Source organism: Pogona vitticeps, chromosome 4 (assembly GCF_051106095.1).
Source record: "Pogona vitticeps strain Pit_001003342236 chromosome 4, PviZW2.1, whole genome shotgun sequence".
Classification (NCBI taxonomy): Eukaryota; Metazoa; Chordata; class Lepidosauria; order Squamata; family Agamidae; genus Pogona; species Pogona vitticeps.
The window spans coordinates 5,521,961-5,535,668 of NC_135786.1; the positions used below are offsets into that span (position 1 = coordinate 5,521,961).

At 41.5% G+C, this 13,708-nt stretch overlaps 1 protein-coding gene across 11 annotated transcripts in view; it reads left to right on the forward strand.

Annotated features, from left to right (window-relative positions):
- Nucleotides 1–6,076, forward strand: part of RTEL1 (regulator of telomere elongation helicase 1) — a 95,446-nt gene extending 89,370 nt beyond the window's left edge. For 10 of the 11 annotated variants that reach the window (XM_078391966.1, XM_078391965.1, XM_078391969.1 and 7 more), the window contains 2 exons: nucleotides 1,225–1,328; nucleotides 5,091–6,076. In XM_078391966.1, coding sequence (XP_078248092.1) covers nucleotides 1,225–1,328; nucleotides 5,091–5,171 — 185 coding nt within the window. In that variant the 3' untranslated portion in view covers nucleotides 5,172–6,076. The remainder of the gene's footprint in view (nucleotides 1–1,224; nucleotides 1,329–5,090) is intronic. The other variant, XM_078391972.1, reaches the window with a different exon arrangement.
- The last annotated feature ends 7,632 nt before the right edge of the window (nucleotides 6,077–13,708 follow it).

Genomic DNA, 13,708 nt, shown 5'->3' on the forward strand with positions numbered 1-13,708 from the left:
AACTGTGCTCACGACCTGGGGTTCAAATCCCAGGTAGCCGGCTCAAGGTTGACTCAGCCTTCCATCCTTCCGAGGTCGGTAAAATGAGTACCCAGCTTGCTGGGGGGGGGCAATGTGTAGCCTGTATAATTAAAACTGTAAACCGCCCGGAGAGTGCTTGTAGCGCTATGGGGCGGTATATAAGTCCAATAAATAAATAAATAAATAAATAAACCACCCATCTCTGATTTTGTGTCTTCCCATTCCTTGTTTGCTTCAAAAAAATTTTCTTAAAACAACTTGATGTTCAGGTTGCTCTTCAGGAGCAAAAATATATTGTATTTTTTTAAATCTTGGTTAAGGTGCGAGTCATCTCAGTTTAAAAAACAGACACCGAAAGGGAAGGGTGTAGGAGGAAGAGATGAAGATGAAAGAGTGAGATAAATTCTTTGAAGAATGCGAATGAAACAGTGAACAGTAAGTGGGTATGGACAGCCACCTTGAGTGGCATTGATGTCCCCTTACTGGTATTTTCCTTTGAATAATTCAGGTATTGACAACTAGTGACCCTTGAAATGTTCTTGAGCTTCGCCAACATGAGGGATCATTTAAATCAAAGCACGAAAACCTCTAGAAGGCTATCGTGACCCACCTCCATAATAGCGGCTGTCAACCTTTGCTCAGCGGTTCCCAACCTTGGGTCATCCGGGTGTTCTTGGACTGCAACTCCCAGAAATCCTGACCAGCACAGCTGGTGGCGAAGGCTTCTGGGAGTCTTAGTCCAAGAACATCTGGCGAGCCAAAGATTGGGAACTACCACTTTAGCGGATGGAAGAAACCACTGTGCCTTTTCCCCTTGGCGTCTGCCACTGGCCAGGCATTTGGCTGGTGGGACCACGCGTTCCTTCTGATCAGGAAGTGGGGGGACTGCTGCCCCTTCTCGAGCCCAGTAGGTCAGGCCAGAGGATGCTCGGATGTTCTTGCTGGGAAGTGAGAAGGACAGTGCCTGAGTGGCTTTTGGTCACCTTGACTAGTGGCGAAGGACAGTGTGCTTTCTCTTAGGCAGTCCCAAGGCAGCTGTAGTATTTCTGCCTATTAGGACTTGCCTTTTCGGTTCTCACGCAAGTTATTTGTGGAAGAAAGCAACACAGGAACTATAAAAAGACTCTTCAAGGTCCAAAGGTCAATCTTTCTCTGAAGGCGAGTGTTCTTTCCCTCTCTCCCCTTGTGTCTTTCCCGTATCAGGAGGATTCCAGTGTGTTGAATGCCAGTCTGAGTGGGGTGTGCCTTTTAAGTGCCAGCGCTGTGCCTTCACTTGTTGCAAAACATGCTGGGAAAATCTTTTAAAGGTTGGCATAAAGTTTTGTTTCCCAAATTGTGGATGCTTTTTTCTCGGTTTTGTTTTCTTCTTCCCTCAAGACACAGATAATCTTTTCACCAAGTATAAGAGGGTAATTTAACAGATGACGTTGATCTATTCAAAATACGACTTTGCAGAGAAAGGCAATAAATAGTTTCCCATGTTTCTAGCACCGTTTTTTTTTCTTGGTTTGATTCAAACTTACATGTTACATTTGCTGACTTCCCTTCCCCCCCCCAAAAAAAATGTAATAAAGAAATTTTGGAATGAAGGAATTTGAGTAAACTCTGCACAGATCAGCTCCATGTCCATCTATAGAGAATTGAATGAGCTAAGTGACAAACGTTGGCTTTTCTGGTCTCATTCTCTTCTGTGAGTGCTGTCAGCATTCCACGCATGAAACAGAGCTGGTGCAATCCTCTGCTCACATCAGAGCAAGTCATGGGTACATTGTTAAAATCTGGCTTATTGTGATATGTGACTCTTTGTGAACAAGCCATGGTTTATCAGCCAGCCAGAAATTGCAATCTGAATCCATTTTTTCTTATTGAATAACAAAATCTGAATTATTTCATCTGTGGCTTGTTATGACATTTGAATCTTTAGCCACAGTATGTTCCTGGCTTATTCCCCCTGCTCCCTACCTGAAAGGAGAAAGTGACAAAAGTGGGAAGAGGAAAACAAACCGGAATAAAAAAAGAAGTTATGATTTCTTCGATTGTTTCTTGTATAAACCATAATTATCCTGGGTGGGAATGTGCCTAATGTAAACTAAGGCATTCAACAAATTTTTACTCAGTTCATTATCAACCATATATAATCAGATATTTCCTAAAAATAGAAAAAAAATTACAATGCACAATATTTTGTCGCGATTATATCTGTTATGTCATCAAAGCAACCCACATGACTTTGACCCAACTCTGGGAGGCAGTGGAAGACAGAAGGGCCTGGCGTGCTCTGGTCCATGGGGTCATGAAGAGTCAGACATGACTTAACGACTAAACAACAACAAATATCTGCTATACTTTGAACATGTGCATGTAAACATGTACTAGTAGAAACGTTTTAAGCAGATTCAAGAAAGAATGTGGGTCCCTGGAGAGAACTGGTGCAAACTTAACAGAAGTCAGTGCTCTTCCTTTGCCTCTGGATGCAAAAGTCAAGACAGGTCAAACTTAATTTAGAATAATACTCTGTATTTACATATGTAACTTAGACAGCTTAGCTTCAGCATAAAGGCTTAACATAACAGCATCACATGATCACATAACAGCATATTCATATACAGTAAACAGTTACTCACAACCCAGTATTGCACAACAACATGAATACAGTGGTGCCTTGCTAGACGATGATAATCCGTTCCACTGAAATCGCTGTTTAACAAAATCATTGTCTAGCGAAAAGCATTTCCCCATTGGAATGCACTGAAACCTGTTTCATGTGTTCCAATGGGGAAGAATCATCGTTGTCTAGCGAAGATCGGCCATAGGAAAGCCGCTTTGTGAACCGTCGATCAGTTGTTTAAATCACTGTCTTGCGAAGCTTAGGTCCCAAAAACACTTGTTTTGCGAGCACAGAGGAAGCTGTCAAAATCGTCATCTAGCGAAAATCAGTTTGCGAAGCAGGGACCAAACATTGTCCAGCAAAATTCCCCCATAGGAATCACTGTTTTGCGAATCGCTATGGCGATCGCAAAAAGCCAATGTCTAGCAAAAAAACCTGTCATGCGGGGTAACTGTCTAGCTAGGCACCACTGTACTCCTATACAAGAGCAGCAAAGAAATGCTCTCCCAGAGCTACCTTTATACAGAGGAAAAGCCTCTGTAGTCAGCAACACCTGGCGACAGCTTCTGACTCTGCCTGTTAACCAGCAACAGGTGTATGCTTGCACTTTACATACAGTCTTCATTACATACTTTACTTTCATGAGTACATTTCATACGTTCAAGACTTTAATTTACAATATAGTGACCTGCTCCATTATAAATATCTTGACGTATTTTAGTAGATATTTTTACCAGACCTGCTAGACGATTGACAAAAATGTAGTATCAAGCCTTGTTTCTGTACTGGGATGTTTTCATTAAATCATTAGGTGCTTTCCATTTTATCATTTGTATTGTTTGGCTTGTGGCCTGGGGCTACAACGATAAGCTCACAACTTGCTTACAATGACAGTTGTTGAACCGCATCAGATAGCAAAAGGAAACCAGTAAATTGACCTTGGAAAATTCGCAAGCAGGGTATGAGGACCTTGGCCACCCTATGTGACCCTTCCTTCCCACTGCATTTATTTATCATGACTAGCCATTGCTATAAGAGCCGTCCTCTATGAATTTTTATCTATTGTTGTAATTCTGGTTGGTTCCCAAACAGAAGGGGGAAAGAATACCAAGGGACTTCCCTCTTAGGGGGTTGGACTTGATAGCCTTATGGGCCCCCTTCCAACTTAACAATTCTATGACTCTGTGACCATTAAATCTCCATAAGCTGAAACATTTTTTTTTTGCGATAGGCATCATTAAGAGTTCATGATTTCTCAACGAAAACCTGCAGATTTTTGAATTTCAGATAATTTTTTTAAATGAGTTTTGATAGATACCATTCAAATTCAGTTTTCAAGAAAAAAACTATTTTGTATTTTAAATCTTTTTCAACCAAATTTTGGATCAGGGCGAAAGGAGAGATGAGCAGCATGACGGTTCCTCAAAAATGAAAAAGGGGGTGTGAGGCCCAAACATTTCAAAACTATTCTTCTGATATAAAGTGGCCTAAGGCAAGAAGATTCCACTGTCCAAGCAAGGGCATGGCATGGCATAAGCGTACTGTTAAAATATTTTATATGAGCAGCTAATCACTAAATAAGTCACCTTCAGCTATTAGTGTGTTCTGTTTCTGCTTGGCCTGCCAGTGCACCCTTCTTTTCTACAGCTCGCCTACGCTCACACACTCTTTATTCCTCCCCAACCGTACTCTGAGTCTTGCAACCTGTGCCCTTCAGATCCGCTTTGTAGTGTAACATTTTTTCCTTATAGCAAAAACATTTAGTTGTTTGAGAACATGTTGCTTCTGACTCAGACATAACGGGAAAGGGATGGGTTACAGTGTCAGAACACCTCCAACCTAGAAGAATCACAGAGTTCACCTGTTAACTTATTACTCTCTTCAGATAATTTTGCTTCCTTGTTTCCTAGACAGGGACTGCATAAAGGAAGCAGGATCCTGGAAATCAAGCTGTTACTGTAACTTGGGTTCCCCCCCCCACAAAATTAACCATGCATTTCTGTTCCTTGAACAAGCTTTGGATTTCCTCTTATTGCATCTTATCTTTCTTCTATGAACTTATGTCCATTCCAAAGGAGCCATCTGCGGAGGCCCTGTTTTCCTTGGGCCTCTGATGTGAAAGGCAGGGGATTCTGCCACTTATCCTTGCTTCAATCTCTGTCGAAATCAGGGAGACTGCCAGTGACTTGTTTAGCGCCCCATTTAGCTTAGCCTTTGGCTCTTTAACATTCTAGGCAAAACCATGAAAACAATTGGGCGTCATAGGATGCTGTTTCAGAGGCAGAGCATAGGATCGCAACCACATTTCTGGGAGCCACTGGTATTGTGTCTCAATAGCTGGAGGGGAGGTGGTGAGGGACAAATCGCTCTTAAAGATGCGCTTTAGAAGAGTTGCCTGCAGGAAAAGAGGAACGTCTGCCCATGTGCTATCTTCCTGTTGTTTTCTGTTCGTCTCTCCCAGTTTGCCAAGAAGTGCCCGAGATGCCAAGCTGATACCAAGAGGAGACATTTAGCCCTGTCTTATTGGCCAGATCCACACTGAAAGATCTTCACAGGGAGAGCACCAGTCACTTATCCAGGGAGACATTACTCATGGCTCACACGTGGGACAGAAGCAAGGCATGCTTTTTTCTTCTTCCCTGGGGTTCTTTGTCTTCCTTGTGTGGCTTTCTTTTTTGGCAAAACATGGTCATCGTCAGATCTTCCGAGAGGAGCAGCATGGTTTCCAAGATTATAATTACCCAGATATTTTGGAACGGGGACTTGGCACAGCCGTTACACTTCGCTTGTTCATCAAGGGAGCTGAATGGACTCCTCTAGGCTCTGTTCAAGCCAAAATGAGCCATTATTGAATCATCCAGCAGTGTGCATATTTATGAGTATCAGTATTGTACAAAAAGTCATTCCTAAATCATTTCGGACTGTACTGCCCTTGGACAGTTGTTGTTTTTATGCTTTCTTTATAAAAACTTGCCTTCAGCCTGCTTTCTGGGAAATGAGGTTTTAAGCAACTGAGAAAACGGAAGTTGGCTACCTGCTGTTTAGATGGTTTTGCTGATATTGAGATCAAGGTGACTCTGGCCAGTTCTCATCCGGGCCAAGCCTCCGGTGATCAGATGAATTTACTTCCATTCCTCTTGGGATCTTTTGTGTTCTTAACATCGAAAAAGAAGAAAAGAGATTATGTTCTGCCTACATTTTCTGATGCTTCCATTTTCAAAAGGATGTCTTAACAGTAACAGTTTTGTTGCAGTGAATTGATGAGCGCGCAATTGAAGTCAATCAGATCAAGAGACTAGTAGTCCTTTTACATTTTCATACCCTACCCTTTGTTTTCTTTGCGAAATTAAAATTCTTTGCTAAAATAAAATAAAAATGCCATTTTCTAAAAGTGGATAATATTTAGGATAAATTTATATAAATAAAAAAGTTTTTGCATTTGTAGAATGATTGTCATTTTGTAAATTTGTATACATATTGGTAGCAAATGTTGTAATGATGCATTGATACGAGAGAGTAAATCTGCCTCCTTAGAACTGCGATGCAAATGATTTGTGTTCTAAGAGTTTGTTTCAACTGGATGGCATAGATTGAGATCTTGGACACTGCAGTTGCAGGTAAGTAAATTGTGATCATGAGGGCATGTAAACAGTGGTTCTTATGTCACCTGGGAAATGAAACATATGGGAGTGAGGCATATGAATTTTGCAACATATGTAGAAGACAAGATATATATTTTCAAACATCTGACTGATGGTTGTCATCCACTGATCTTGGAAGATGGCATACGCTTCCACACATGTCATTTCTTGACTGGAATTTGCTACTGCAAAAATGTGGACAGTTTAGACAAATGGATGGAAAGCAGTGTCTCCCAGTAGCAGTTGCATGGGGACACGGAGAGAGATCTGTTGCATTTATATCTTCCTTGCGGTCTCCCTTTGGCATCTCCTCCTCTCCATAGGCCTTGGTATGATCAAGACTTTCAAAGTAAGTGAGATATTAAGGATTGGCTTTGCCAGTTCTCCGGTGAGTTTCCATGGCAATACCATATGAAAACCCAATCTCTGCTTGCTTAAAATAGGCCACGCTCTTAGATTGTTGATTTAATCCTGCACAGAAGTCAAAGCTTTGGAAACAAAGAGTTGCAGATAACTAATCACTTGAATCTCTCTTTTGAAGTTGCTCAGGCATAACTAAAGTTACATCTAGAACTTAACAAGGATTAGTCACTCCTTGTATAGCGTAGCCGTACAAAGGTGTACAGTTACTTCTGTAGTTATGGGGAGTGGTTTTACTAAATGTTAGAGGATGAGTATCGCCTGGTTCAAGTGCTAGTTTGTGCTGCACCTCACGGGACTGCCTTGTGCTCTGTTGTGGGCATTGGATTATGACAGAGTGGACAGGAAGGAGCGTCCTTTGTACCACAGATCAATGGGTTGAAATATTCAGGTGGTACAGTATTTTTGAATGGCTAAAAAGGAATGTTTAGTTGTTCTTACTAGGTAGAAAAATGATGGGTTAACATGATTGTTTTTTAATTGTAAGTTTTCATGCAACTAACTACTTTTGGGGCCATGAGACTGAAAGTGTAACTTGGGACCGGGCAGTAACTTGAGATGGCCTGGGTACCCATGATCTGCGCACCATCCCAACTACGAGAGGTGGCGCCACCCCCTTCTGCCAAAATTGGAAGCAACCGGAAGCCTGCTTCTCATTTAAAAAATAAACCAAACATTTTTTAAAATGTGAAAGATATTTGTGTTGTTGGTGGGTGTTAGTTAAAAGGAGAATCACAGTTCATGGAGGTAAACTTTCTGTGTTTTAGGGCGGGATGGGCGGGCCACAAAAATGAGCGGGAGGTGGCGTGTGGCTCCTGAATTGGTCGTCTGTCGTGTGACTTAATGCCCTCTTAAAAAGCAACTTTCTGCACTGTAATATTCAGGGCATAGGTCATGTATTCCCAAAATTCAATTCCACTTTTTTCTTGAGGATGTGGATTTTCCAGGACAAAGGAGAGTTCCACTCATTTTAATGGAAAGCTGCAGAAAATGAAAGAGCTCATTGTCTGGTGCTAAAAAAGCATAGACAAGTCTTAGGGAAAGAACTTTACCAACGTCACATTTCTGAAGCCCTCCTTCAGTCTCCATGCACTTAATGACACGTAGGAGCCTGTAGGATGGTACCTGAATAAAGGTGTATGAAGAGCAACATTCCCTCTCAGCTGCGCGGGTGCACGGCTGTGCAACACGGCATCGGTGTCACACACCCACAGCCCGTCTTCCTGCCCATTGGGTTCTGGTTGTGGCCGGACCTCTACGTGGGCAGGGCAAGTGTCCCCACCTAGCTTTGGTGAAAACTTAGAGGGAATGTTAAGAGAAATATCAGGCCCACTTGACTGGAGTGTCAAAAATGCGAATGGTCTCCTTTTAATTTTTATGACAGAATGCATTTTTGCTTCTGTGATCCTGCCTCATAAAGTTAATTAACCTTTCTGTTTGATTTGAAATAGTTGGGCTATCTAGTGAAAGCGCTCGGATGTAGTCTATGCTGCCTTTTTGCAGGACACACACCATAAAACCCGAAATATTACGACTGGTGGTTGGAAGACTTTACATCAAATGTTTCAGTTCTTTGAAACAAGGGGACGCTTGTAGTCCAACGTGGCTAGACAGTCAAATAATGGCACTCTTCCTATTTATTCCCTAATCCCCCCCCCCTTACGTGTTCAGCTTTAGGTGTCTGAGATGGTCTACTGAACAAAATAATATCTACAACTAAGAGATCCCTTTTTTCTTTTTACTTGCAACACTATACAGTGCAATGAAGTAAATAATAGTTGCAGGAAATAATTGTTATGAATGGGAAGACAATGCCATACCTCTAGTCCTGTTTTAATTATGATTGCTGTTCTGGCTCACCCTGTTATGACGAAATTTCCGGTAAACCCGTGGCTTAAAAATCCATGACTTATTTATAATTTGATGTTTGCTTAAAATCGGTCAGCCATAGACCAGCTTTTCTTTGCATGCCACAAAAATGATTGGTTTCAAGCTCAAAATTAGTCATGTTACTGTCAGTAACAGAGCATCCTTTTCCTGTACCCTCACTGACCGAAATCCTGTTGCTTAGTGGAGTGAATCACTAGTGGTCAGACTTTGGGGCTCCTTCCTACAGGAAGAGCAGGCTGGCCCCATCCTTGCTGTCCTTCCTCAAGCAGGTGAAGACCCTTCTCTTCAGGGGCTGGCTACCTGAGTGTGGTTTTTTTAATGGATGGTTAACTGCTTTGAATATGTTTCTCGCATTGCTTTAGTTGACCATTTCTTAGTGTGGTATTTATTTGATCCTTTTAGTATTTGTTTTTAGTTTTAAATATTGGCTTTTATTGATGTAAGCTGCCTTGGGTTCTTGTAAAGGAGAAAGGTGGGGTAAACAAACCAACAGCACAGATAAACATGGTTGCATCTTCTAAAAATCCCTACGTTTCGTTGTTTCAAATGTCCAGTTGCTGCTTACTTTAGCATATTGGGTCAAATGGATTAGAGCTATTTGGATTAATGAAAGTGATGGAGGTTTTGACTTTCCCAATTTCCACGGATTCCATGTACCTACTCTGGTGCCACTTACTACATTGCACAACTGGATTTCTGCCACACTAACCCTGTAAAAACCTAACACACCTGGTTTTGAGAGAGAAATACACACATATACTTTAATGGGGCGCTCTTTGTACACATGGTTTATGAGCAGATAAAGAATCAAGATTAATTTATTGCTACTAGTTTATTTTCTGCTTTATGTACTATAATTTGTCCTCTTTCTAACACATTTGGGTATTATGATGTGAGTTGCCTTGAATATTTACATTGGCAATGCAGATTTTTAAAATAAATGAAAGCAGTAATCATCACGCATGACAGTCAAGATCTGTGACTATTTGCACAAATATAGCTGTATTATATCTAATCTATATACTACCCCATTGAGGAGACCAGAGTGATTCTCCTTCCCATCTTCCTCCTTTCTTTACAACACCTTGATTTGAACTATTCATGTCTTGTGGCTTACCAAACTGGGCCCTCTTCTGAGGATGAAGGCACTTTATTATTTTATTATATATATGTTTACCCTTCTTTTCGGGTAATAAATTGCTTCCCTAGATTAGCTCACATATCTTTTTAAAAGGGGGTGTTTTCTGCTGCTATCAGCCTTAGAAACAGATTCATAGAAAGCACATCTAATAGAAGGTACATCTAACAGAAGTCAGAGCTGAAATCTGCCCTCCCGCCCGCCGGTGACTGACATAAAACAGCTGACTAATGTGAATGAAGCTGAATCCTAAAGTATCCTGTGAAAATTTGCAGATGTGATTTTTTTTTCCTTATGTATTTGAAATGCATTATGTATTCTGCCTTCAAGAGAGTGAAGTCCAGTAAAAAAAATAAAGAATGACAAGGTTTTCCTACGCCCGATGATTCAAACTTTCAAACGAAATGCTGCTTTTCGGTCAAGGGCAGGATAGCCAAGCCTGGCCCATTCAACTTGCTTTTTTGTAGCATGATTAAGCATGATGATATCCCTTTTGGTTGTGTCTGTCCTCCGCTTTGGCACTGGACCCACAGCCAGCCTGGCAGAGAAGCAGATGTTGCCCAGCCAAACCATTTGGAGAGGGAAAGTGAAGTGAAGTGGCGTCCGTGAACCATCTTGAGGGCCAAAGGGATGACTCAGCTAAATTTACAGTTTTGTGCAATTTTAATGCAAGACTCAGGAGGTCAGCATAATACATTCTTTTGTAAGCATGCACAGAATTCCCCAGCGGAGGGACCTCGTGGCGCAATGGTTAAAATGCGGTACTGCAGCCAAAACTGCTCACGATCTGGGTTCAATCCCAGGTAGCCGGCTCAAGGTTCACTCAACCTTCCATCCTTCCAAGCTCGGTAAAATAAGTACCCAGCTTGCTGGGGGGGGGGCACAAGGGGCAATGTGTAGCCAGCATAATAAACTTGTAAACTGCCCAGAGAGTGTTTGAAGTGCTATGGGGTGGTAGATAAACAGCACGCTTTGCTTTTTGCTTTGAAGTTCTAACTGACATAAGTCTTCTAGAGCAGTGGTTCTTAACGTGGGCAATAATGCCCCCCAGGGGGTGATTTCATTTTTCAGGGGGGCGGTAGAACGAAAAGGGGCAGTGTGGGGGCGCTGGAGCAGAAGGAGGGCGGTAGGGGGGCGCTGGAGCAAGCCAAACCTGTGAAGATGGCTGCAGCCTTTTTACATTGTGCATGAATATATATTTTCCTCCAATTTTAATTTAGTTTCAGACTTTTTGTCTTGAAATTTTTAGTTCTTGCATTTGTTTTTATGCCCTTTTTATATTTCTTTTTGCATCTTAAAATCCATTTGCAACTAAATCATTAAATGTTACTTTTTGGGGGGCATTTCATTTTCTTGGAATTTAATTTTGTTTTCAGGGGTCATTGGATTTAAGTGTCTTAAATAAATAAATAAATAAATAAATAAATAAATAAATAAATAAATAAATAAATAAATAAATAAATAAATAAATAAATAAATAAGATATCATCACCACGGGGAGGGGGGCGATGATAACTTCCTCAATGGCTCAAGAGGGCGTTTCTTTCAAAAGGGTTAAGAACCACTGTTCTAGAGCATAGAGCACTGTGTTATCAAAATAGATTAGAAACATCTGTCATGATTCATGTCACCAGCTTTGCATCAAACCGGTATATGTGGTAACCAGCTGGTCACATGATCTGGGTTAAAAACCATGAGATATAAACCAGGCAAGACAGAATATTTTGTCAGATGAATCACCACATCATTAATCACCAGATTAATCACCAAGAAGAAGATGTGCTTCTTGGTACTGGGAGTAGAGTGAGAATACAAACATAGTATAACAAAGTGGTTCCAAATTAAACCAACTTAATTAACAAGGATACAAACAGTTAAAAATGAAAAAAAAAAAAGGTTTAAACTACTGGCAATATTGCTCTCAGCTTCTCTGCGACACACAAATATTAAGATGTGCTGCCAAGAGAGAGACCCATCTGGCTCCAAAGAGTTCTTTTTTTGTTTCCAGAAAGAATTGAAGCTTGCTTTGCTTTAGGCAGCCTCCATTATTTGTCTTGCTGGTGGTTCACGATACCCTCAAAGCTCTCCTTCGGCACCACATTCTGAATGGAGTGACCACTGGCGTAAACAGACCACTTGTTGAATCAGTATTATTTCTATCCTGAAGATACAATGGAATAAAGCAGGCACTTTTTGCAAACAAGGCATGTGTCTTTTCTCCCACCGGGCTTGGGAGTCCCTCTTGCGGCTTCTTACATGAACAGCCTCTCCCTGAAGGGCTGGCGCATAGCCTGATGAAGCGGGATTTTTGCCACGAAGGTTTGTAATTCGTTTCATTTTCTTAGAGGTCCAATAGAGGTATCAACCTACTGTTACAATTATCTCTCTGAATGTTTCTTGCTGATACTGCTTTAAAGGCTTAAAAAAGGATGAGAGGAAGTCTGTCCATGATACAGCTGTCAGTGCAAATGTTCGGAAAATGACATTTGGATATGTCGAAATACGAATTTTACTTCTTTCCCTTCTTGCGGAAATGCTTTGCTCATAATCTGTCCTCATTTCAGTGACACATTTGGCAAAATTGTTGGCTATGGGATCAAGGTCAGGCTTGGCTTTGGCCAGGGTGTATGTCCAGCATTTTTAATCAATGTTTCAGAAGGAATTCTTAACATATGTGCTGATGACTAAAAATAAATAAATATAATTTAAAAAAACTGACAGCTGGGAGAAATAACTAACATGACCAGAGTCAGAAACCATTGAGATAAAGATCATAGTGAGGAATATTCAGTAGAGATTAAACAAAACGTATTTCTGCTTTATGGGGGCATTTCACAAAGGAATGGTGAAAGAATGCCAGTTATCTGAATTAGGAAAGGTATCTGCAATATGACTTCCAGGACTGTTGTAAATTGCAAGCTGACATAACTAAGCAGCAACATGTCACTGCAAAACAAGTAATTAATTGGCACACAGTTTAGGGGTCATTGCTAGACCAAGTGTTCGAACATCTCATTTGTAATCATGCCACTTTATCCCGAACTGACAAGAGTTGGGCACCGCATTCAGTTCTAGACGCCACAGATTTAAGGAAGACCGAACCAGTTCAGAGAAGTATGATAAATGAAAATCATGACTACAGACATTCGCAACGTTAATACCGAGAAAGAATGAATTGAAAATGTTAAAAGAATTTGCATACCTTGGTTCAGTCGTTAATCATCTATCCACAAGGTGACTGGATCTAAGAAATCAGAAGACCCAGACTCGGAAGGGCAGCAGTGCAGGAACCGGAAAAATCATCAAGTGGAAAGATGTATCCCTGGAGACCCGTTCAAAGATCATCCAGAGTATTGTATTCCCAATTGCTATGTACAGGTGTGGACAGTCAAGATGTCTGACAGGGCAAAAAAACTGATTTGCTCTAAATATAGAATCATTGAATCACTGAATTGGAAAGGGCTTACAAGGCCATTGATTCCAACGCTGTGGTCAAGGCAGGATTCCAAATCAAAGGAGATCTGACAGAGGGTGGTCCCATTTCCTCTCCAACGCCTGGCGCTGAAGGAGAGCTTTCTGAACATCCATGACCTGCGGAGCCGACAAACAAGTGGGTTCTAGATCAAAACAAGCCTGAAAGATCTCTGGAGGTTTCATAAAAAAAAATGATGGCACAGAGGCTCTCCTCACTTTGGGCACCTCGTGAGAAAGCAGGGTTCCCTCAAAAAGCTGGAAGGCAGCAGGAAAAGAGGAAGACCCCCAACGTGCGTTGGATTGACCCCCATAAGAGTGATCGGAGCCCTGAGTTTCAAGAGCTGAGCAGAGCCACTGAGGGACAGAACTTTTGCTGGGGGGAAGAGGGACCCCCCCCAGGTTGGCGCCCCAGTTCAGTGAAACCCCTGCCCTCCACCCTTGTGCAGCAACCATAAGATAATGACATGTAGTCATCCTTCAGTCTCCAGAGACTATGGCAAGGTGCTCTGAAGATGA